The sequence below is a fragment of the Tympanuchus pallidicinctus genome, unplaced genomic scaffold (assembly GCF_026119805.1).
Source record: "Tympanuchus pallidicinctus isolate F22 unplaced genomic scaffold, pur_lepc_1.0 scaffold17, whole genome shotgun sequence".
Taxonomy (NCBI): domain Eukaryota; kingdom Metazoa; phylum Chordata; class Aves; order Galliformes; family Phasianidae; genus Tympanuchus; species Tympanuchus pallidicinctus.
The window spans coordinates 15,089,840-15,113,659 of record NW_026294690.1 but is presented as its reverse complement, the minus strand read 5'-3'; the positions used below and the strand labels follow the sequence as shown (position 1 = coordinate 15,113,659).

The window sequence follows — 23,820 nt, the reverse complement described above, 5'->3', positions numbered from 1 at the left end:
CCGGGTTACGGTTGGTACATCTTTGATGTTTTAGTCTCACCAACAACCTTCCTCTCTGCTCAGCACAAGGCTTTGTGTATGTGTTTGCGATACCAGAAACCTTTTTACTCGACAATAGACAACTGAGGCAATTAAAACAGTCAGAAGTGATTAATGCGACTGCACTGGGTGAAAGCTAAAGCAGCTAGCAATTAAATAATGGCAACCCTTTTGCTATCTCAGAGCAACAGATGGGGTATGATTTAGAAACAGCATTGGATCTGACACCTCACACCAGGGGCAGATTGGTAACAGTGTGCAGGAGCCAGAAATGCACCACCTCGAAGGGTGCACTGATGAAGTGCTTAATTGGTGGGAGTGTGTGGCTTGTTTATGCACACACACAGAGGCGGGCCCTCAGCTCCAGGTAACACATATGGACCTGTGATGGGATTGTAATGGATTAAAGGGCAGCACACAATGCTCAGCAGACGCATCAGGTGCTGGGAGCCTGCACTGGGATGCTGCAGCCTTCAGCCTTGTTCCAAAACCTGGGGGGAAGAGGCTGGAAGCCTTTGCAGGGATGTGGCTGTGGTTTGCATAGAGATGGTCACTGATGTTCCCATGGGGACTGAGGTCCATTTTCACCTGGTGCTTGCATGCAAGTTCACACTACTCTAGTACAAGAAATGGAAACTGTTTTCTGACTGTTTGATTTGTTTCTTGGGCTAGACTTGCTCTGCTATGATTTGTTTCTTGGGCTAGACTTGCTCTGCTATGATTTGTTTCTTGGGCTAGACTTGCTCTGCTAATGATCCTTCCACCATTGTTGCTGTTTTGGTGAGAAATGTGATACATGTGATTACACAAATCTATATTTTCAGTAATCTTAGAATGCTGATGCTGCAGGTACTCTATCTCTGGTTTTCCACATATGACAGCTGTGCTTGGCATTGTTCACCCCCAGTCTTCTTGCCAAGCTGCTCAGAAAGGAGCTCTCTCGTGGGTTTTGCTCCAAAGGAACTCAATTAGTTCAAACAGTAAACCTTTGTTAATTTGGCTGAGAGGAGCTGACTGCTCCTGACAGAGGCAGTGCTGCAGCCCTGAAACAGGGCAGTACTGGGAGGAGATGAGATTTGTTCACTTGTACTGGAACTGGCTGAAGGAAGGATCCACTTTTATTCATTTTTGAGTCTTTGGGTGTGTAGCAGTATATCTTCTGTCCTTGTCCCCATGGAGGGGGGTGTGTGCTGCTCTCAATCTCTCTGGGATCCCCTGTGAGCAACTTTCTGCTCAGAGCTTGAAATGGAGTTAGAGAGAAACCAGTGCTGCCAGGTTCATGAGTTGTTCTGAAGTGGTGAGATGTCCAAATCCAGGTTCCCTCCACCATCTTTTGCCCCAGAGCTGTGCTGCCAGCCCTCTGCCTGCACTGCCAGGAGCCCAGAATTAAAGCAGAGTTTAAATAATGTAAAAGCTTTATGGAAATGTATTGAATTTCAAAGGGCAGATATTAAAAGGGCATAATAACGTGCAGCTATTTCTGAGGTCTTATGAGAAGAGGAGAGATTGCTTGCAATAGATAAATGTGATGCAGACTAGGAGCTGAGGCAGTCTGATTCCATTCTTAATCGTGCGGTTTGAACAACTCTTGATACATGCACACACACTGTCCAGTGGGAACCCATCCAGGATGGAGACCAGGTCCTGGGCAGCAGGCCTACTTTTGGTTGCAGCATTGCATAGATTTTTTTTTTGTTTTGGAGGTTTTTTTTGGTCCCTGGTCATCCCCACTTATCAGAAGCGCAGGAAGCTATTGCCACCACCTCTGGCTGTACTATGAGCCAGGATCCTCTTGTTCTGACTGTGCTATGTTGGTGTCTTTGCAGATGACAGAGGGCCGGCACTGCCAGGTGCATCTCCTCGATGACAGGAACTTGGAGCTGCTGGTTCAGGTAAAGACCCTTCTGGTTTGGGCACTGGTATAGTATGGCTGGGCCCAGTGCTGACCCATTTTCATTCTGCTCCTGTAATGCCCTGTGTACCTGTGCTGGGAATGGCACCAAAGAATTGACCATTGGAAAGTCTTAAACCATGCAATAAACCCACTGAAAAAGTTGTATTAGAGCTCCAAAGTACTTCGTTACCTTCCCCTGTGTGGTTCTGATTTGTCCCTTAGTTGATTAAAAATAAATGCTTATTTTGTAGTTGCAGCCAGATTTCCCTGCTTGGTAGTTTAAGGAGTGCAATTTGGGGCTGAAGTTGTAAGAGATATTTGAAGAAGTTATATCTCTTACTATAGCTACCAATACAGGTAAAATTAACAGACATGCTTTCAGGCAGGCAAGCCTGTCCTCAGACCTGTTTTTTTCCACTTGGGCATGGTGCTTCCAGTGGAAATTTTCATTATCATTGAGAAGTCTGAACTGAAATGAACTGAGTGGTGTTGGTTCTTTCAACAGCCCAAGCTTCTGTCTCGAGAGTTGCTGGATCTGGTGGCCTCGCACTTCAACCTGAAAGAAAAGGAATACTTTGGGATAACATTTATAGATGATACGTAAGTATAGTAATTTGTGTTAAAGAAAAAATGGATTATGACATTTCCCATATGGTTGCTCCCATCACAGGTGCAGGAGTGGCTTCTGGGTCTCACAGGAGCTGGTAGGAGCTGCTTGCCTGTGGAGCCCTTTCAGCACCAGTGTATTATTTTTAAGTTGCTCTCATCTTGAATCTTTTTGCTACAATCCTGACTGTTGGAAGGTGCCTTCTTCAAGCTCACCTATAAAATCCCTCAACAGTGCTGTTGACACTTGGCTTTTTTCCCCAAGAAGAGATGCCATGAATTTCATGAGTATTATAGGTGCTGGTAAAGTGCTGCCCAGGGGATTACTTAAAAGCCCCAAAACTATCCTTTGGGCCCCAGAAACTCCCTTGGGTGCTCCAAACTGAGCCTGGGTGCTCACTGTGGCCTCTGGAGGGCACCCATGCTCCATGGCTGGCCAGTCCCAGTGCTGTGGGGCAGCAGTTGACTCCTAGGCTGCCCTGACCCCCAGATCCTGGGGAAAGTTACAGGGGCTGAGGGGTTTTTTATTTTATTTTATTTTTCTGATTCATTTCTAGTTTCACTTAGGGAGGCTGTGATGCAGAGCACTGTTTCAGCTGCCTCACTAATGAGTTCCTATGTGAGGCCCTCAGCTCTGAGATGGGGTCATGTGTGAAGCTGTGGCTGGTGTTCCTGAGTGTCCAAAAGCAAACTATGTCAACATCCTACAATTAGAGGGCGAGGAAAAGGTGATGAACTGCTTGCCTGCATCAGAGCTGACTTTTGCTATTCTAAAAAGGACTCGCACTAGAGCAAAAACACTGAAAAACCCATGTTTCTTCCCAATTTTAACCATCTCACCAATCTGTTCCTGCAGAGGTCAGAGTGTCTGGCTGCAGCTGGACCACAGAGTCTTGGATCATGACTTGCCCAAGAAACCAGGCCCAGCAACGCTGTATTTTGCTGTTAGGTGAGTAATTCCTTCTGTGGAGAAAACAGTGCCCACTTGGCTCATTTATCAGTGTGATTTTTGTTTAAAAGAATTACTGATTTGATATAGGATGTAAATGTCAAAGTGATACGTTATTTTAAGAAGGTGGTTAAGTCCTGGCTGAGTGCTGCTTTCTTTTCTGTTTACCTGCAACATAAGGTAATTTGGAACCTGCTGCTTTTTAAACTGTTATCAGCACATTGATCCTTTTCTTATTTAAGAATAATTTTAAATCCTTAAATCTCCAAATTTTAAATCTTTTTTTTTTGCCCAACTTGTCTTTAATAGTGCTATATTTTGATAGCTTATTTAAACAACTATAGTTGTTCTCATGTTTACTTAAGGTTTGTCAGTACTTGAAAGGGATTGCTGCTGGCTTCTTTGCTCACACAGCTTAAACCTGTGCCCAGGAGAGACTAAAATCCTAGCAAAGTGATTTTGGCCAAAGTAATTGCATTACTTCAGGGTTTTTGCTAGCAAAGCTCTACTGATTAGGATGCAGCTTTTTCAGGCCCATTATAGACAGAGCTGTGCTGGCAGAAAAGACCAAGCATCGTATTCTTAGTATTGTTGGAGTTCTTATTTTTGTCTTCCTTACAGTCTGTGAGGAAAATGAGGGCAGACTGACCTCATTCACTTTTCATATCAAGATTTTGGCCTTTGTGTGCTTAATTATTTGCAGCATTTCCAAAGCGCAGCCTGTTGTGCAGTTGGGTAAGTTGGTGTTGTCACCCCGCCAGGTCCTCTGCACCCCAGATACTGCAGGGATGGTTCAAACAAATGGCACTTTGTTTTTGCTGAATATGTGCTGATTTGTGATGGAGCTCTTTTCTTTTTTTTTCTCTTAACAAAAAAAAAAAAAAAAAAGAGAGGGAAAAAAAAAGGCACAAAACCACAAAACATTTAAAAAGGAATTATAGAGTCACCTGAATTGGAAGGGATCCATGAAGATCGAGTCCAACTCTTGGCTCCACACAGGACCACCTGAGTTGGAAGAGACCTGTAAGAGCCATTGAGTCCAACTTCTAATAGTAATGAATATTCGTGTATAATGAGCTCTTAAATGCTCACTGAGGACCTAGAGGACTAAAATCTTACTCCTTACATGTGATAATATACAGGGAGATTGAAGGACTGGGTTTGGTCTGAGGATCTTCTCAGAAGGTAGCAATGGTCTTGACTCCTGTGACTGTTGCCAGGGCTTAAACTGTCTGCCAGACTCTCCCAGGAGTGGAGCACAAGAAAGCCATAAAGACAGTCACATAACTTGAGCAACTGTGGCTGGAGTTAATGCTGTTGGCTTGAGATATTCATTTTTATCCATCCTGTTGTGAGGTGATCTTCTGTAGGACAGGATATGCAGAAACCTGAGCAAGAGTTGATAGATGAAGAGTGAGCTTTGGGAAGATCAACTTCTAGAGTCTTATCTTAAGCCTTGACTGCTCGGGGGTCATGAGATTTAAAAGAAGAAATTAAGACCATGGAAGTGGGCAGTGGATGGGAAGTCTGTGAGGAGCAGAAGGATAATTAACAATGTAAAAACTATCTCATGGTAAATATATATATTTATATTCCATCTGAAATGAGTCTTCAAAATCTACAGCACTATTTTGTCACAACCTTTTGGATAAGTGAAAGACTCCAGTCATTTGTTGGATGGATTATGCCTTGGGTGGTTGGTTCAGACACTTATCACATGCAAACACATTTGCCTTGCCATAGTCTGTTCTTTAATTAAACTCTCCTGAGAGCAGCTGAACTGCACAGTTGGAGGCTGGCATGGAAAGCACAGCAGGGCCGGTTGAGTGGCACATGTTTAAGTGAGGGAACTGATGCCCATTTTCTGTTGGAGATGGAGAAAGGTACCCAAAGCCCTCCTGAGCTGTCCTTCATTAACGTGCAGCACTAGGCAGTTTCCAGCAGCACCACTGGGAATGTGAGGCATCTCCAGGTGCTTGGTTATACCTCTCCTTTGCTTCACAGCTCCTGCGCTCTGGGCTGTTGCCATTCACTAATGAAACACGTGGTAAATTATTTCAGGTTTTAATTATTTTTCTTCAGTTAACATGAACTCAAGCCAGTCATGTAAATTTTCTTGTGATACACACAGCTGCCAAAGGGCTGTATAATGCAGATTTAGGACTTACAAAAGCATCTTTCCAGTTTCAAGGATGCTGACAGCATCAGAAATAAAAGAACACTTTATTGCATTTCCAAACATGACTGTCATCCCTCAAATCTCTCAAACATCCTTATCTCTGTGGCCTGGTGTTCCCCATCTGTACTGCAGTGATGAGTATACAGCTTGTGCTGTACAGAAGAGATGAAGTGCCCAAGTCTGCTCAGAGTAGGGATATTGCCTGTCCAGGAGTGCCCTCCTCAGACCAATGGCTCCTACAGTCTCCTGCTACAGGGTAACTACAAGCCATGTCTGGTGTCTCTAGCTGAAAGAGAAACTGCAAGTGCAAATGAGGCCGTTAGTTGAATAAAATTCCCTTTTCAGCAGGCTGGAGGGAAGCTTTATTGGGATAAAGCACTAGCCTCTAATGTTGGTCTGGCAGCATGCTGGGCAAGGACCAGCAGAGGTTCTTGCATGCTAATGCTCTTCATTTCTGGAGAGAAACATGACTGTATCTGAAGTGAAGTTTAGGAGAGTAACTAAAATGGTACTTGGTGTGATCATGAAAGGATATAGCAATACCCATGGCTCTTCTCAGTGAAAGGTGAATCACAGAAAAGCCCCTTGGAGATGTCTGGGGTAGGCTTCTGGGTCTGTCCCAAAGCTGCATGAGTTTGAAATGAGCATATTATCTCCTCATCCTACAGAGATATTCCATACAAAGAGATCAATGGGCAGACCAGGAGGCTACGGACAGCCTCTGGGCTACACAGAGCAGGCTGTATGAGCCACCCAGCCTTCCTGCTGCCAAAGGCATTGGTGGGATCTGCATTGCCAGGGTGGTAGTGGTGGTTGCCCCAGCCCTTTGTTTGGCTGAAAAAACTGTGCCCTCTGTCTAGAATCAAGTGGGAGAGCCTGGATCCAATCTGTAAGGAGTTGGCTTTCGATAATGAAGCACAGGTATCCAGCTAAAGGAAGATTGACAGGACCACGTTCACACAAACTCATCTCTTTGAACTGTCTTGGCAGTTCTGTGCTCTTGAAATTAGAGACGTGTTTTCTCTGCACCTTTCAGTGCATCTCAGCACTGCCTACTTTGATGCCCCGTGAGTCAGAGAAGCACACGGACAAGTTGTGTGTGATTCTGCAGAGTGCCAGCTGCATACATAATGTTGTATAACAAACCACATCTGCTAACCTTGGCTGGGCTAGAATAAACAGCCATGGACTTGCTTCCTTTGGTAGTGAGGTTTGCTCCTTTAAACCCTGAGATGAGAAGTCATCAGATGTCTATGATCTATTGAATGAAAGGAATTGTGCCCTGCATGCTCATGATCCATGATTTTCTGCTTGTTCCCTCTTACTAGGCAGGAAACGAAGCTCAGTGGTTGTAGTTCCTCTGTACCACTTTATTGCTGGAGAACAAAGTGCCAAGGAATGATTTGAGAGGAAATTTTTAGATTTGATGAAGCTTATACAGGAAAGTAACTTTGTTCTTTTTTTTTTTTTTTTTTTTTTTTAATTATCAGGTTCTACATTGAAAGCATCTCCTTCCTCAAGGATAAAACAACAGTAGAGCTGTTCTTCCTGAATGCCAAGTCCTGTGTACACAAGGTAAGGCTCAGCGTCCTTTGCAGCTCTGTGTTGTCCATTCCTCATTACTCCTCCCTACGTCCCTTCAACAGACCCTCTGGGTAAGGATGATGATGGCTTCCTGGTCATGATTTCACAGCCCTTTTGTGTGCAAACGATACTGAAATATGTTAAATACTAAAAAGGCTTTAAGTCATTTGAAATCTGGGTTGTAGCTTTCTGGGTAGACTCTGTCTCAGAGTGACATATCGTTGTGTGCTACATAGTAGGCATTGGGGAAGGTGATGAAAGTCTTACACCGTGAACATGGTTCTTAGTGCCCTGATTTCATGCCTTAATTCCCTTCATAAAGTCACAAATCCCATCAATTCACAATCAAAGCCAGTTATTACAGTGCTTCTTGTGTTTACTCTGGTTACAAATCTTCCACTGTTTTTGTTAAATGTTTAAATTTGTTATTCATACCATACATATGCAATACCTAATATGGTACATTAATGTATATATACATATTGTATCATAAAAGTAAAATCTATCTGCTGCAGGTTCATCCTGTTCTGTGAAAGAAAAAAAAAAAGGGCAGTATGGCAGCCTAATTATGACCCTAATAACCAGAGGAGCAGCAGCAGCCAAGGTTCAATGAACTTTGCTCCAGCAAAGCCTGGTTAATATCAAACTTGAGTATCAGGATGTTTTATACTCATGGGTTAATCTGCCTGAGAGGGTCACTTGGTTCTTCTTGGAAAACAAGTGTTTATTGTTAGCTGGTGCTGAAGCTCAGAATAGCAGGCCAGATTTTTTCACCTTTAATACATTTCATATTTTGTAAGAGTCTCACTGTATCCAGTATTCATTATTTCACTGGTGGGATCAGAAAGCTTACTTGAAAAGCAATTAATGTCAAAGTTGTGGCCGTGGGTTGCACAAGAATTGCTTTCTGGAAGAGTGAAAGAAACTTGCACCTTTTCACAAAACCTTCAAACTAAAATAAATGTTTGAAGAACTTGAGGCCTCTCTGCTTAAGTTTAATAAAGTTTATTAAAAAGCAAATCTCCCTTTGGCTTATTTGCCATTTCCAGTGAAAGGTCTTGGCAACTTGCAGCGATCCTTTCAGGGAATACTGGAGCAGTTCAGACAAGGCAAAAAACTTGGAAGTGGGAAGTGGGACTGATTTTCTTCCTGCGATAGGGAAGGTGCCACCACCTCCAGAAGCAGTCTGCTGTTTAAGTAAACACTGGTTATGTATTTTGGTGCCTGTATGTGCATTTATGTAGCTGCATAAAGCATGAGAGGAAGGGAGCAGAGAGAAGGAAGGTGTGAAAAAAACGCCATCACTGATCATAGATGTGTCATTAAGCCAATGGAGAGTCATTCAGTTCATGCCACCATGTTCACTGAGAGCTGGCAGTGCTCTGACACCTTACTTATATGGAATGCATTGAACCAAAATGGCCCGTGTTGGTTATGCAAAGGGAGTGATAGGTGGCAATGGGAACTCAGCAGAGTGGGTGGAAACATAGGCAGGACTGAAGCTGTTTACTTAAAGTTCATTTACTTTCAGTGTTTGTTTGGTTCAGTAGCTTTTAACCTTCACATTAGATTCTTTTCAAAACTTTTTACCCCATATGGTAAACTTCAGGCTTAGCTTCCTAACCTGTTTCTTTTCTTGAAACTTCTGTTGTTCTGAATGGGGTATAATAGCTGCTCCCTTGTCCTTCTTTGCCTCTCAGCTCCAAATTCCTGCAATCTTTTTTGCCCCTTTCTGCAAATTGGATGCCAGGTTGCCCTAACAAGGGTTTGAAGAATTAGAGGTTTGCCTATTTTGCAAATTCCATAGTCATTTTGGCAAGGGAAAAACAAGGCAGACAATAAGATTTCTGCTGCCAAAAATGTATTTCTTTCTACTCCTCACCCACTCACCACCTCCACGTTTGTCTGTCAAAGCTCCCTTGTGCCTCTGCCCTTTGCCATGTGCCAGGGTGGTGCATCCTGCATGACCTGTATCTTTCTCTACATGTCCTGTTTACCTTGTGTTCATCCCCTGTGAGCAGCTGGGCAGCCAGGGGGGGACCCCGTTGTCCCCAGGCAATGAGAACTGAGGTTTCACTCTTGCTTCTGTGAGTTGTGTTCTACCAGTGCTGGAGGTCTGCACCCAGAATTGCTGCTGCACTGAGCTGCTCCTTTCCACTGCTCTTATCTCAGTCCACCACTGCAACAACATTTTCCTTCTGGTACACGTTGTGCAGTGTAATGCAAAACTGCTTTACGCACCTGGAAAATAAACTTCTTCTGTTAGATTTGCCAACACACTCAGGGTTTGCTGGCCATGCTCTCCTTGTTTCTCATTGCACATGAACTGAATGCAACATTTGCTGTTCTGCTTGTAAGAACACTCGGTGTTTCCTCATCACTAGTGGGTGCATACAGCTTGGACTCCAGCCTGGACAACAAATGCTGCCAGCTCTCTGGCCCTACCCTTTTTTCATGTCAAGCTGCCCATTGTCTCACTGCTCTGCTGCAATCCTATGGCTGTCTGGGTCCTATGTAGTCAGTATGGCTGGCTGGCTCTGCTCTCCAACATCCTTGCTCTTTGGATTGGAGCTCGCAGAAGCTGTGTGCTGCCAGGAGCAGTGTGAGCGCACAAGCAGGAGCTGGGAGCTGCTAGAGCTTAGATCTCCAGGTTTATGGAAGGGCCTCTCAGTGACTTAATTATAAATGTGGTTAACAGTGTGTATTTTGCAATGGCCATAAGCATACTTTGTGTTCATTGTGACGCTGTTTTCACACACGTTTCTCGTTTTCAAGGCTTTGAGAACTTATGCCTGAAAGCCTTTAGCAGTGACAACTTCAGTTTATGTGCTTTCTTTCCTGTCAGTGAATTTAAGAAGCTGGTTTAGATTTATGGTGATCTGTGAAATCTTCTGCACAGTGGAGGCTTACACAGTGAAAGTTTAGCCTGCGCTTTCAGGTGAAATGGGTATCTCAGAACTGATGTGTTTGCACAGGGGGTAGGAGAGCTTTGTAACACGCTCATTGTGCTATTGCACAGACTCCTGACCATAGCTGGGATGCTTTCAAGGAGGGTAGGAGCTGATGACATACATGATGATGATAAATTTGGAAAGATAAATTAGTCTTTTTGTTCAAAACAGCCAAGTTTGGAAAAATTACACCCTTCTGGGCTAGCAAAGCACTGTCAAGTTTATTGTGCGTTACAGCTAAAACCTCCATATAGCTCTGCAGCCATATAGTTGACTCTGTGCCAGTCCTTAAAATACGTTCTGTAAACAAAGATCCTGGGTCAGGTTGGCTGTGTTCCCCTTTTCCCAACTATATTTAGGTGTTGGGGGATTTATTTATTTAATTTTGCTTTTGTTTTAAGGACTTACAAGAATCGCCTTTAAAATAATAACATAAAGGAAATGAAAGTTTTTGGTGGAGTCTGTAACCATGCTGGCTTCATGAAAAACGATGCTTGTGAGCACTTGGCAGCCTGAAGCCCAGAGCTTAAGAGAGAAGAGCTGTTGAAGCAGACCCCTGGTGTGAGCATGACGTCTGGCTGGCTTTCAGCTCAGAGAGAGCAAAGTGGCTGTATATTAGATAGCTCTTGAAAGTTTTATACGGATATTTCTTAATTCTACCCTTTCCCTGGGGAGAGGGGAGTGTTCCCATGCAGCTTTGTAACTCCGTATAGTCTGATCTGAGCCAAGTCTACTAAAACATGCTGTCTGTTTGTCATTCTGCTCCTGAGGATGGCAGGTGTGAGGCGCAGGGTGAAGACCAGCAGAACCAGCTGGCCTTCGCTCTTCTGCCTTCCAGGCTGTGCTCTGCTCTTGTGGGTGCTGGTGGCCACCTCCGTGGCCTGAGCCCCCGGTGGTGCATCAGCAGATGAAGGTGGAGCACAGACATGTCAGTGAATGCAGTGTGACTGACTGTCCTTGACTCTTGGGACACCCAGGTCAACTGGCAGATCTCCATGGAAGCTCCCCACTCAGTGGTGTACCCCATGATACGTCCTGCTGAGCCTCACTGGTGGCCTGGGGAGGTGCTGGCCGTGGGATGCGTATAGTTGAGGGCCTGCATGGTGGTTGAGGTCAGCCCAAGGCTGCCTGCTGCAGATGGCAATGATGCCCTGGAAAGTTGTTGAGGCTTTTGGTGGGGAGGTGTAGCTCCTGTCCTAACTGTAGCTGGGCCAGCCCATTGCACTTGAGGGTTGAGCTGGTTTGCAGCTGGAGCTTCGTACCTTGCATCTCTTGTCAGTCATCTCCTCTGAGCCTAACTATCAGCATTAACTGTGACAGAGTTCTGCACTTTTGATCTTCTGGCCATAGGGTGAAGCTGTTTTGACAGCTCAGCCTGTTCTTGTGTCTATGTGTTGGGTATCTTGCTGTGGCACTCTGGTAGGAAAGTGAAAGTATCTGGTTATATGCTAAGCCTAATGATGCTTGCCATGTATCCTGGCTTATAGAGAAGTATTTGTGTCCTTCCCCTTTTTTTTTGCTTTTAACTTCTACACTGTGTTCATGTTGGGGTGTGTGTGGGGGGAGGGGTGGGGGAAGAAGCAGCATTATACGATGGGGACCTTGTGCTGAACTATGCAGATAAGTCTCAAAGCAGCTGAGCAGCTTCATCTGAGCTTTGGCTGAGGTACAAAACACAGAAAAAGGAGATGAGGATGGTTGGCAAGGGCAGCAAAATAAAGGGTGTAACAGAGAAACCTGAAGCTCTGGCTTGCTGTGAGGTGATACAGGGCAGCAGTGATGTAGCTTTTGTTTGGCTGCATTGGCCACAGCCTCTGAGCCTCACAGCTCCTGCCAAGAATGCATTGAGGAGACCAGCAAGGTTTGGAGCTACAGGAGGGGATGGGATGGGGAGGGGGTGCTCTGTGGGGCATCGTGAACCGCAGGCAGTGCAGCTGGGATGGGGACACGGGTGCAAGTGCTGAGATCAGAACAGGCCCTGGAGGGATCACTTTCAGGTAAGTTGGAGGGGCATTCTCTTGCTGCCATTGTGTCTCCTAGGTGTAACCGAGAGCACCACTCTGAAAGAGCATGTTGCTGAGCTCTCTAACCTACTTACTGCAGAGCTGCTGATGGCGTGGTGCAACAGGTTGTGGGCGATGGCCCCATCCCAGCAGTGCAGGCATCTTTGCTGCTGCCTGTGCTCCTAAATAAGCCATAAGTGCTGGAAAGCCTTGAATTTTTATCCTCTGCAGGGACCTGGCCTTGCACCATGGGACTCTGGGGATGCGTTTGGGAGTGCTGGGGGAATTTGTGGTGGTGCTGGGTGAGAGCACAGAGTTGGTGTGGCTTTGTTCACCTGTGCTGAGCCCACACCCAGCTAATTGCTGTCCTCAATCTCAACACGCTCCTGCAGATGTTTGGTTCCCTCATTTCCCTTTAATTGCCCCCTTCTTTCTCTCCTTTTTTAATCACCTGTCAGAAATCACAGGTAATTACCTTCAATACTGTAAGTGTCTTGAGGCTATTTGATCCTAATGTGGATTTTTTGGGGGCCGTATTTGGTTGATATGAATTTTTAAAGAGGTTGGTTTGAGGGAAGGAGTTCTTCAATATTTTAATCTTCACGTTTCCATGTGAAATGTTTCTGCTGTCAGTCTTTAAACTCTGGAGGTTACGTGTGCTCAGAAGAAACTTTTCATTGCTCTGGTTCTGAAGAGTTAGAGATGGCAGTTCCTGTGTTGCTTATTTTATTTTATTTGAAAATTGCTTTACGGAATCAAAAGACTTGCTTAGCACAGTGAATACTCGTCTGGCTGTTGCCATTCTTATTCTGTATTTTCTTCAGGGTTTCAGGCTTGCATCTCTGACAGTCAACTCTTGTTGATGCTGTGTTTAATGATGGTGCGCTGCTCTATTCACAGCTAAGCCTTGTGATTTTATCATGTTTATAGGTTTGTTTCTGTGTAGGAAAGGGCTTGAGCTCCTGCATGAAACAGGGGCTCAGTTCTGCACCTGGACACTGAAGGCAGGGGCAGATCTTTGCTAGTTGCTGCAGTGCTTCTGAGTTCCTGCAGTATTGTCACTGTCACTCCTTCTGGACATCTGCTGCAGCATTTTATTCTGATATTTGTCAGAATGACAAAAGCTACCTGAATCCTCTGGACTAAATGCAGTTTTTAGATAAGCCAGTGGGTTTCAGTGAGACACATAGGGGGATGAAATTGTCTCCTTAGTTAAAATGATTGCTCCCTATGTAAACTCTAATGGAAAAATATCAATTTCATCCTTTCCCTGGAGCTGCACCCTCTATTCTGTTTAGACTTATTTACATCTAAAAGGTATAAGACTCAGATTCCATTATCTGAATTACATGCATCTGCTTAACCTTCATGCTAGTGACCTTGTTCCCACTTGGGATACATCTAGGAAAGCCTTCCATCTTCATCTAAAACACATGGCCATGAGAGTCTTTGCTGACCTGGCTCCCAGGGCCCCCGCCTACTCACAGAAACCTGTGCTGGAATTACCCTGCCAATGGCAGGTTTTGCAAATGAAGCTTTCTTACAGCCATTCTTCCCCTTCCATTTTTGAAATTTGACCTTGCTGTTAAAGCAATGCTAAAACAGAGACCCCTGCTCACCAGCCTTGGGGCAGAAGGATTGTTACTAAATTGAAGTGTTGTCTGAGAGTGGAGAGAGCCCTGGTCCTACGCTCCTGTTTGAGTGATATGTACTGCTATATGGATTTGCATCCAGTCAAAGGCTGTCCCAACACCTTGACAGCCCAGGGCTGGATAATATTACAGCAATGGTCAATTGTTGAACCAGATGGCAAATAAGGTTATATTATGATGGAAAATAATTTCAGACTTAAAGAGAATCGTCCAAGAGACTGACATTTATGCAGCATTACTCTGTTAGATAAAGACTGTGCTGGGCTTTGGAATCCTTTGCTTAAAATTCCCTCCCTGTTGCTTAACTACAGCCTGACCTCAGGTGGTACCTTCACCTCTGTGTCCATCTTTTGTTTGACTTTAGTCCCTGTGAAAATCAGGCCAGGGAGCATCTTCTTACCTGCTCGTACCTGAACACAGCTGCCAATGCACTTGTAAGCAAGGGCATCATCACTGCAAAAGCCTCACCAGGAAAGCAAAGACTGAAACTCCTGAAGAAGGCAGTCCCATTCAGCCCATTAAATCCCTAAATTAGGTGGTTTATGAGTTCACTTTCAGCGTTCATCAAAATGCCATAGCAGCCTGCTGAAGTGACCAGAGCTTCCTAAAGCTTGTATTTAGGACTGAGTAAATCAACACATAAGAGCAGTCCCATAATTACTATTGCTAATTAGTTGATGTTCAGGATGTGCTTTGAAGATAAAAAGTGAAGGGGTGTTGGGTTATTAAGTCCCAAACAGTGTTGTGATGCCAGCAGCACCTATTGCTGTGGGTCAGCAGGGACTTAATGCTGAAGTGACTCACCCAAATGCTGCAGAGTTTTCCTTGGAGCCTGCAACAAAGAAAGAGAGCCTTTGATGTGAGAATTGCGTTTGGATAGTTAAGTCTCTCCATGAATTTGTAGCATGAAGGCGATGAGCCCCATGTAGCTGATTCTGCCCCAGGGTAGGGAGGTGACCTTGCTGAGCTTTTAAGGACCCTTCTGGCCCTGTTTTCCCTGATTTTGTGGTCCAGAAACAGCTTTGCTGAAATAGAGCTTGTCTTTCCTGCTCAGCAGAGCTTTCTGGGTGATGACTTTCCTCATGTCTGAGTTCCCCATGTGCCGGTGCTGGGATGACCTGATGTCCCCTCCTCCTGCCATGGAGATATTTAGAGGCTGTTGGAGCAGATGTAATTTAAGCTAGAGAAGGCAGCACAGATGTGCATGACAAAGACTAACCTGATGCAGACCTGGAAGTAACAAAGTGCCTGAAAATTGCACCTACATGAAGATGGGGCTTCAAACCTTGCCTTTTCTCTCAAGCATCAACATTAAAGAGATCTGAGGGAAGGAGGGAAGAATCTGAAGCTTTTTTTCCCTTCTACTTTGTGATGTGCCCCTCCTCTTCTAATGAAATGTCTGGGAATGCTTTGGAGGCCACTTCTGCATAGCTGTTGCCACACCTGTTGGGAAGGGGAAATTCCTCCCAGTCTGCCCTGGTGGAGCCGCCCGGGGGAGCGCTGCTGCTGGAATGTTTTATTGACAAAGCTGGCAAAAAGCTTCCTTTCCATGAAAATTGAATTATTTGTTTGTTCACTTCTGAATTCAGTCTCTGTGGGCCAGACCTGCAGCTGTGATAAATTAGCCCAAGTTCCAGATGTGCCCCGTATGTTTAGAGATGTCATTTCTCTGTATCTGGGTAAGTCTGTAGATCTTCCTGTTGCAATGGTTTGGGCACTATTTCAGCTTTGTCCCTCATTCAGCCTTTCAGTTCTGGGGACAGGAGAATGTGCTGAGGTCTCGGTGGAACGGGACATTGTGTCCACTGTCTTCTCTTGCAGATGATTAACAAGAACAAATCTTTGCACAAAAATTCAAGGGATGGCTCCTGGGGGAAGTTTTGTCCTTTACATGTAGTTTGCAGTAGGTATCAAGAGTGGCTTTGACCACCTGAGAGTTGACACGCAGGTTCATGACTCTTCCAGTCTTACTGCTGGTCCTGCTATGGAACCAAAATGATTTCTCCTTGTAAAACACTGTCTTGGGAAGACTGTACTGAAGGTTGCAAGCAAAAGGGGGAAAAAAAAAAGAAAGAAAGAAAGAAAAAAAGATCTTGGTGTGGTTTTGATTTTTAGCATTTATTGTCAAATGCAGCTTTGAAGTCACTGACTTTCAGGACAGGACTCTGCCTGATATTGGAGGGGGGTCAAGAATGGAGATTTGGAGGATAGAAGTCCATGGAGTCTCTTTGAGCATTGCATGTGTACTTGCAGGAACTGTGAGATCTCCAGGCTGTGTGTGGTAAAAGAAAATTAGTTATACTCACCTCGCGATTAATAACTATCATTTATCTAGCATCATGGGTGTGCGTACCACCATCAAAGCAAAGAGCTGAGGTCTCTGCCCCAGGGAAATGGCATGCTTAAAGCCATAAATTCCTCTGGTTCACCCTCCTTTCCCTGGTTCATGGCAAGTTTGTAATTGTGTTTGGAAGCGTGCGGGATCAGGTACCTGCCTGGGTGTGTGCAATGTGACAAAGCTTCAGAAAGACAACGTGCGATGTTAAGAAAAAAGGGGGTGGGAGAGGAGCCGGGGGGAGGTGGAATCGGACTGCGTGTGTCTGTGTACACACTGAGTGCTCACGAAAGGAGGAGAAACGCTTCCCAGGCGGGAGTGGCGGGTGGAGGGCTGGGACAGAGTCGGGCTCCCACCCAGCTGTGCTGGCAGCCAGGCAGGACCGGCACTCCGCTGTGCTCTGTGGGGACAGAACGGCTCCCAGCGCTCACCTTCTGCTCTTTCCCTGCACAGGGGCAGATCGAAGTCGAAAGCGAGACGGTCTTCAAGTTGGCAGCCCTGGTCCTGCAGGTAAGCTGCTCTTTGCGTGTTGGTGCGCGGTGACTTTCTGGCATCGGCGCTGCTTTGGCACGGGGCAGCCCCCTGACTTGTTAGTTCAGCTGTGTGCTGCCTTGCCGGGTTTATTTTCCTGCATTTTCCTCCATGCCACGAGGACAAAATCATGTAGCATTTGTTGTTTGTAGTCTCTGGAGTTGTTATTTTCTTCGTAGGCTAGTGAAAGAAATAGGCATCTGAGCAATTTTAACTTGGTGGAGAGAATGGAAAAGGAAAAGCTCATCAAGGGAAGTAATTTATTTTGGCAGATTTACATCCAATTTATCACTTAATCTTCTAATTTAAATATATGCTGGATATCTGAGAAGAGCATAGTACTGCAGCTGAAGTTCGCTGTGCTGTGTTTGAAGTTTTCAGAGCATATGTTTTATACCTTTGTTACTTCATGTTATTTTTTTCCTCTTCATTGTGCTGTCCTCAGACTTCAAGTTTGGTTATTTACCACTTCCTGTGAAATAAATATCTACCTTTTAAATGTTCGTCCTCCGTGCTCAACTCCTACCCCCATTTATGAAATGCTCAGCAAAGCTGATCTGCTTGAGCTGCTTCCAAGAGCACAATTCCTCCCAAAAGTCTGACCTGCTCTTGGAGCTGACCTTCAGCTTGGACAATCAGAGAGAGAACTGTATTTCACTTACTGGGCAGCAAAATTGACATTGGATGTGGATCTTGAAATTCATCCTGCTTGTAGAAGCACATTTATTTACGGTGTAGGTGGATAATCTACAGCTGGAAGCATGAAGGGCCAAGCTCTGTTCCTGAGTGCTGCATGCAGGCAGCCTCTGGGCTCTGTGTGAGTGTGGCTGAGGTCGGGATCCAGCCAAAAAGCTGTGGGAGTGGGGAAGCAAACAATACTGGGAAAATCGAGGACTTTTGAAGAGATCATGTTTTAATTCTGTCACTGTTTTTCAATTGTAGGAAGCTAAAGGGGACTATTCCAGGTAATAACATTTTTCCTTTCTAATACTAATGGGCTTGATGGATGTGTTTTGGTTGGTTTGCATTGTATTTCAAACAATCAGAAATGAGGGGTAAAGTCCAACTGAGAGCAGCGCTGAAGAAAGCAAAATGCACCGCTAGACTGGATAAAATCTAACTGCAGGGTGAGTCCTTTGGTGAACAGGCTCAGAATCAAAACAATTTTGCAGGCCATCCTTCTTTGCTCCCCTCCCATCAAGTGCATGCCTGAGTGGGACGGGGAGCTGCTGCCCTTTGCTCCCAGCCAGCCCATGCTTGGTGCTGCAGACCGTGCCCAACCACAGCACGTGTGGGGGACATGGAGCTGCCAGCTGCCTGCCTGAGGTCAATGAGCCTCTTTCTTCTGCAGCTGCCCCCAGGCCTCCCTCAGCCCACACCTGACCCAGCACTTGTGCTGAGCTGTGTGCTGCACTGGGGCTGCACACGAAGAGAGTGTTTGCCCTTGGAAATTTCTTTCTGCCTGGTCACCTCCGTGCACTGGTTTGGATAGCAGCACTGGGAGCTGTGGGGGGAGCTGAGGTTGCACTCAGAGCTCTTGGAGCCCAGGGAAAGGACCTTCAATTAGGAACGGCCTGCTGAGCAAACAAATTCAAAAGGTTGGCATTGGTCACGTTAATGTTTTACCATTTGCTGAGTTTCCATGCAGTAGGATGTTGTGCTCTTGCTGCAGCAGCTTTCCTGCTGCAACAGACACATTTGGAAAATGTCCAGTGAGGGGCTACCTCCTAAATGCAGGATATGAGTTGTGCCTGATGCCAAAACTCCCAGCAGAGGTATTCTCTGCTGCTCTTCCAGTGCACAGCGTCAGTGCCAGCTCTGTTCTGGCCCTGGTGCCAGTCCTCCTTGTGTGGAAGGGCACGCTTTGTAAAGCTCATCACAGACCTCTTTGGTTTTTGTTGGTGTGCTGTCACGCCTGCAAAGAGGAAGAGATGCCCTTGTGACTAAGATCAGCTGGATGGGCTGCTTGTACAGATACTTCTGTTCCTATTCACACTGCAGACCTGCTTTGTGACCCACAGGATATTGCTTATAGCCACAGTGTGCTGCCCTTCACCCCAGTAAGACTGCTCATCTCGCCTGATTTCCTGCAGCATCCCTCAATGTAAGGACAGATAACCAGGGAACTCACGTCACCACGGCTCACTTGACTAGAAGCAACTTGCTAAGTTGCAGCCCTGGTGGCATAGGCTCTCTTAGCCTGGTACAAGCCCTCAGGAAAAGAGGTTTAAGGTTTAAAACTGCCTTTGTAGTTAAAACCTCCCTTGTGCAGTTTGAACTTAGTTCTGACTCCTTATCGTTTGCAATAAATAGGTTTGTAAGTATTGCTTCACAAGCGCAAGAACTGTGTACGTGGTTATTTTGCATGCCTCATCAGACAGGTTGGAAGGCGTGGACCGCCTGTTGTTACCTTCCAAAGTATTTAAAGAACATGGGAGGCAAGAGGTGTGCTACAAGATTGATTTCCTTCTCCAAACAGTTGCCTTTTGCATAAGATCCTAAGCTGCAGCAATTGCTTTCGCTGTATTAAAAAAAAAAGTTACGCCTCCATATCAAATGAGCATGGCCAGCTGTCCCACACATCAGAGTGAAGGAATTTGATTTTACATAGCACAAGTGTCATTTGGACCACCGATGTTAAAGTGCTGGCTTCGTTACCAGTGTGTTGTGAAGATGCTGAGTGGCTGATGGCCCAGCAAACCCACCAGCACCGTCCTGCAGCCTTTCTGCTCTCTGCGCAGAGGCTGCCTCCCATTATGGTGCCTGGGGTTGAAGTGCTCAGTGTTGCCTATCGTTTGGCAATTCCATTTTGAATCACTTTCTGGAATGTGGATCTTGCACCATTTCTGCTTACGTGAGAATGCCGTGATTAATTTTTTTAATGTAGGATTAGTGCAGAATTGCCTCAAGTCCTGGAGATTACCTCTCTGTCAGTTAAAAATGGGCCAGTCTGGACAGCGCTGGTGATCTCTGCCTGCCTCATGAGGAGCTGTTGTTGGGGGCACATCTCTCTCGCTGGCTCCAGGTGGGAATATGCAGGCCAGTACCAGGGCACCATAAACTCCCACAGCTCTGCGGTAACCCCTTCCTCAGATAAGGCTTTGCAGGAAGAGCACAGTAATCTCCCACAGGCTGCCCGCCCTCTTCTCGTGCTCAGTGAGTGAGCGCATTCCTTGGAAATCTGTTCATTTTCAGCGTGCAAACCTGACATGTGGGCACTTGGAGACAGTAACAGCCACTGGCTTCTATGGACGTTACCCCACAGCCAAGTGGCACTGACAGTGTGAGCATCCCAGGGCTCAGCCCTTGCAGGTGACATGTTGTGGGTCTTCTTGGGACAGGGACGTGTGCTTTGGCATTGAATGACACAAGACTCACCAGTCCCACTTGGAAAAGATGTTAGCTTTGAAGACATTGATTAAAAAAAAAAAAAGCTTTATGTCCTGTTCAGTACAGACTTCAGAATGCCACCTGTGGCATGCCCAGTGCACATCTTCTGGGATCGCTCTGGTTTCTCCAAGGTGTCCAGATCAAGCTTCAGAGTCCCTGTTCCTTGTTGGGGAGTTGGACCAGATGGCCTTTAACAGTCCCTTCCAATTCAAATGATTCTCTGATTTTTAAAAGTATCTTGGAATTTTAAACTTTGAGGATTTTTAAGAGAATGAAATTCAAGTTGCAGCTTCTGACTTGTTTGAATTTTGGAGAGGGAAAATAAAAAGCTGCTTGTTATTTATTTTAGGAATTTTATATTGCAAGAGACCTAACCAGCACAGTTACCAGATCAGGCTGGTGATTATTTGCCATGTTAATGCTCTGTAATATGAAGTCTTGTCTCTTTGAGAAATAAATGATTCACTTATGCTTAGTTTATGGACTGTTTGCCCTCAGAAATAGTAATAGAATACAGTATTCCTTTGTAGCTTGATAATAGAGTTTATAACCAGTGTTATTGACAATCCTAAAAATGCTGCGCTGCTATTCCAGTGTTAGAGGGGGGAGAAAAAGAAGTCTGTTAACATCAAATGAAAATGAATTGAGCAAGTAGCTTTTAAACAATGTTTTTCTGATAATTTTGCACCGTGTTTTCCACAGTAACACTTCCAGGCCTGAAACTCAGCCCTGCTCCCTGGAGGTTAATGAAGTTGCTGGAGGAGGGCTTCCATTTTCTTTAAATAGCTGACACATTCGGTTTTGATTCTGGCCTGTGGGCTGCAAAGATAACTCCTGCCTGGTGTAACATAACACAGACTAAATAATGAATTCCTGATAGCTGACATGTGTGAGACACTGGGATTTATCGGTACGTGAGTGATAAATGCAGCCTGCAACAGGAAGAGGTTTGTGTGCAAGATAGGCTCCCACGCTGCAGCCACAGGGGAACTGGCTCAGGAGCTCCCACAGTGACAAACTTCATTAAAGAACAGAATAAGTGCTTAGTCTAGGGGCAGAAAACTGGTATCAACAATCCTAATTAAGAGTGAGCGCTCCCTCTTAAATTTTGGGTAGTGTTTGCTTGGGAGGATAGTTATTCTGCCAAATAAACAGGGGAATGTTGGTGCACAAGAGCATGGAAATAATGGTGTGGACAGTGCTAGGAAGGAGCTGCCTGGATAAAGCTGTGACTGTGTAGCACCTGCTAGCTGCAATGCTGGCCTGCAAAGCAGCCCAGTTCTAGGAGAGGACACACTGAGGGCTGCTGGTTCCAGCTTGCTCAGCCTATTTTCAGAAACCTCACCATGTTCAAATGGTCAGAGCTCCATGTGGTCTGAGCTTGGGTCAAAGCAAAGCGCAGATGTGCAGCACATCCCCTACTTGCCTGTTTGCATCCTGGAGAGGTCTGAGAGCTCTCATAGTGGATCCAAATGGTGCTTAGCCCAGGGAGGAGCCCAGGTGTTGGTGTCAGCACAGTGACAGAGAGCTGAGCACAGTCCTTATGCCTCTGTCAGCCCCAGTGTGTCTTTCCCAGCAGGGTATGGGCTGTACTGGTGGGTGAATACACAACCAGCAGGATTCACTCTCAAGGTGATCTGGTGCCTGTCGTAGACACCCATTCAATTTAGTTGGGATTTTCTTAATTGCATATTTTAAATGCCTCTGCAATGGTATTTACAGAGGCTTTCTCCAGCACAGCCCACTGTTCCCAGTTGATCATGTCCATGCAGCTGAGAAATCAGTGCTGAGCATTCTGCTCTTGTGCGTGCACTCACTTTGCTCCGTGGCTTCTTGTTTGCTGAGTGAGTCACTGTGTATTTTGCCTTTTGGCTGTGACTTCACTCTCTGTGCATTTCTCCTTTAAATACCTCACTGGGTGCTTGCTTGTGAACCATTAACTCTATTTTGGTTATTTCAGCAACAGGTTTCTTCTATTGGTACTGCTTGTAGATTCGTAAAGTTCAGGGCAAACCAGAGCTTATGCCATCTCTGCAATGATGTCAATTTAGTTTTATTTTTAATAGGATACTTGGAGGAAAAAAAAAAAAAAAGAAGAAGAAGAAGAAGAAATGAAGGGCTTCTGAGGAATTAGTACAGTGTGCTTATGCAGCAAATGAGTTGGCATGAATTAGGTGCAGAAATGCTGAGTAAAAAACTTGATATAGGAAAAAAGAGCATACTTCAAGTAATTCAACAATCTGGTCTCTTGGGGTTTGCTGCTTGCACGAGGCAAAGTAGCTCTAATGGTTACAGAAATGGTAAATAAAGTATCTTTATGTACATGATGTTGATACACTTTCTGGAGGGGCAGCAAAGAGATTGTTGTGTTTTCATTCATATGCGAGTCTCCCTCGACAGCCCTTTTTTTATTCCCCCTTTTCATGTAAGGCAGTTCTAGCCCTAGTCCAGGCTCTGTGCTGACTCTGGACAAAAAGACAGAGAGAAAATCCTCATTTGTTTTTTCCTCCCTTGTGATGGCTGGGATGTACTCAGTGGTGCGTGTTCTGTGCCTAGAGGAAATGAGACGACAGCTTTTCAGCTACAGCCTCTTGCTTTTGCAGACTTGTCAGGCCTTCATTGTTACATGGATATTTTATTTTTCTTGTGGTTGCCTGTATCTCTATATCAGCAGGCAGAGCTGTGATAACAAGCTGTAAACTTTGCTGCTGCACTCAGACATGTTAAAAAGCCACAATTAATGTGGCTAATCTGACTGCTGTGCGAACAGGAAGAGAGAGCGTGAGCGTTAGAAATAACAGCCAGTCGTTGTGAGGCAGAGCTGGGGATCCTTCAAGTATTGTAGCAGCAGTGAATGGTCATATTTTGCTTTGCAGTGAATCCCAGCTAAAGCAGAGCCATCCCGCTTTGTCAGATCTGACAGAGAAATCCTACAGACATGCACTGCTGAGAAGCTTTGTATGTGTGGATATGGGACTGACCAGTGGCAATGTGCACCAGAGGGTTCAAACACCAAAGGGTTTTATCTTCAAAACCAAGGAAATGGCCCCTGCAAAAGGGGAATCTAAATGGTGCCAATGAAAATCTGGGATCATCTCACCCTCTTGCCTGGTCTCTTATGTCCTCGGAGAATCACGCAATCACAGAATTGTAAAGGTTGGAAGGGACCTCCAGAGATCATCTGGTCCAACCCCACGAGAGACAGATGTATGTGTGTATAGCTGATGCAAAAGATTGTTTTTCTATAACGTTCCTGTTCCATCTTTCAGAGGCCAGTGGGTAGGTCACCAAACCCCCAGCAATGAACAGGTGCTGCTTTTTCAGAGGGTCAGGCAGGGCTCAGGAAGCTGAGAAACTAGCCTAGAAGGCTGGAACAGGAGGTCAGACACTAAAGGTGAAGCTGGTGTTGCAGCATAACGTGGAAATCCCTGGGCCAGCAGTGTGGCTGCAGAAGAGATGTGCAGCAAGCCTCAAGCATTTGCCTGGTATTGAAAAAGCCATCTGCACTCTTTATCATGTTGCTTTTCGTGTATGAGGCTTGGAAGGCTCTTCAAATACCTTTCTGAGCAGGCAGTTCTTATCTGGTATTCAAGTGGCAAACTGCAGCCCTGCATGGTAGAGCTCCCCGCTGGCCAGGGGACACTGGGCTCTGGCTGCCCCTGCAGATGGAAGCCCTATGTGCACAGGCGTTCTGGGTCCCAGTTGTC

At 45.4% G+C, this 23,820-nt stretch overlaps 1 protein-coding gene and 1 long non-coding RNA gene across 9 annotated transcripts in view; one reads left to right on the top strand and one right to left on the bottom strand.

Moving 5' to 3' along the window:
* The window catches only part of FRMD4B (FERM domain containing 4B), a 106,044-nt gene that overhangs the window by 51,966 nt on the left and 30,258 nt on the right, over positions 1-23,820 (top strand). For 7 of the 8 annotated variants that reach the window (XM_052679254.1, XM_052679253.1, XM_052679256.1 and 4 more), the window contains exons 2-7: positions 1,866-1,931; positions 2,439-2,533; positions 3,396-3,488; positions 7,158-7,242; positions 16,646-16,702; positions 17,666-17,688. In XM_052679254.1, coding sequence (XP_052535214.1) covers positions 1,866-1,931; positions 2,439-2,533; positions 3,396-3,488; positions 7,158-7,242; positions 16,646-16,702; positions 17,666-17,688 — 419 coding nt within the window. Of the gene's footprint in view, positions 1-1,865; positions 1,932-2,438; positions 2,534-3,395; positions 3,489-7,157; positions 7,243-16,645; positions 16,703-17,665; positions 17,689-23,820 lie in introns of those variants that run through there. The other variant, XM_052679257.1, reaches the window with a different exon arrangement.
* Positions 15,964-16,721, bottom strand: LOC128078740 (uncharacterized). The gene is made up of 3 exons (XR_008205780.1): positions 16,624-16,721; positions 16,211-16,352; positions 15,964-16,129 (listed from the first exon to the last, which is right to left on the bottom strand). It is a non-coding gene; the product is annotated as an uncharacterized LOC128078740 (long non-coding RNA).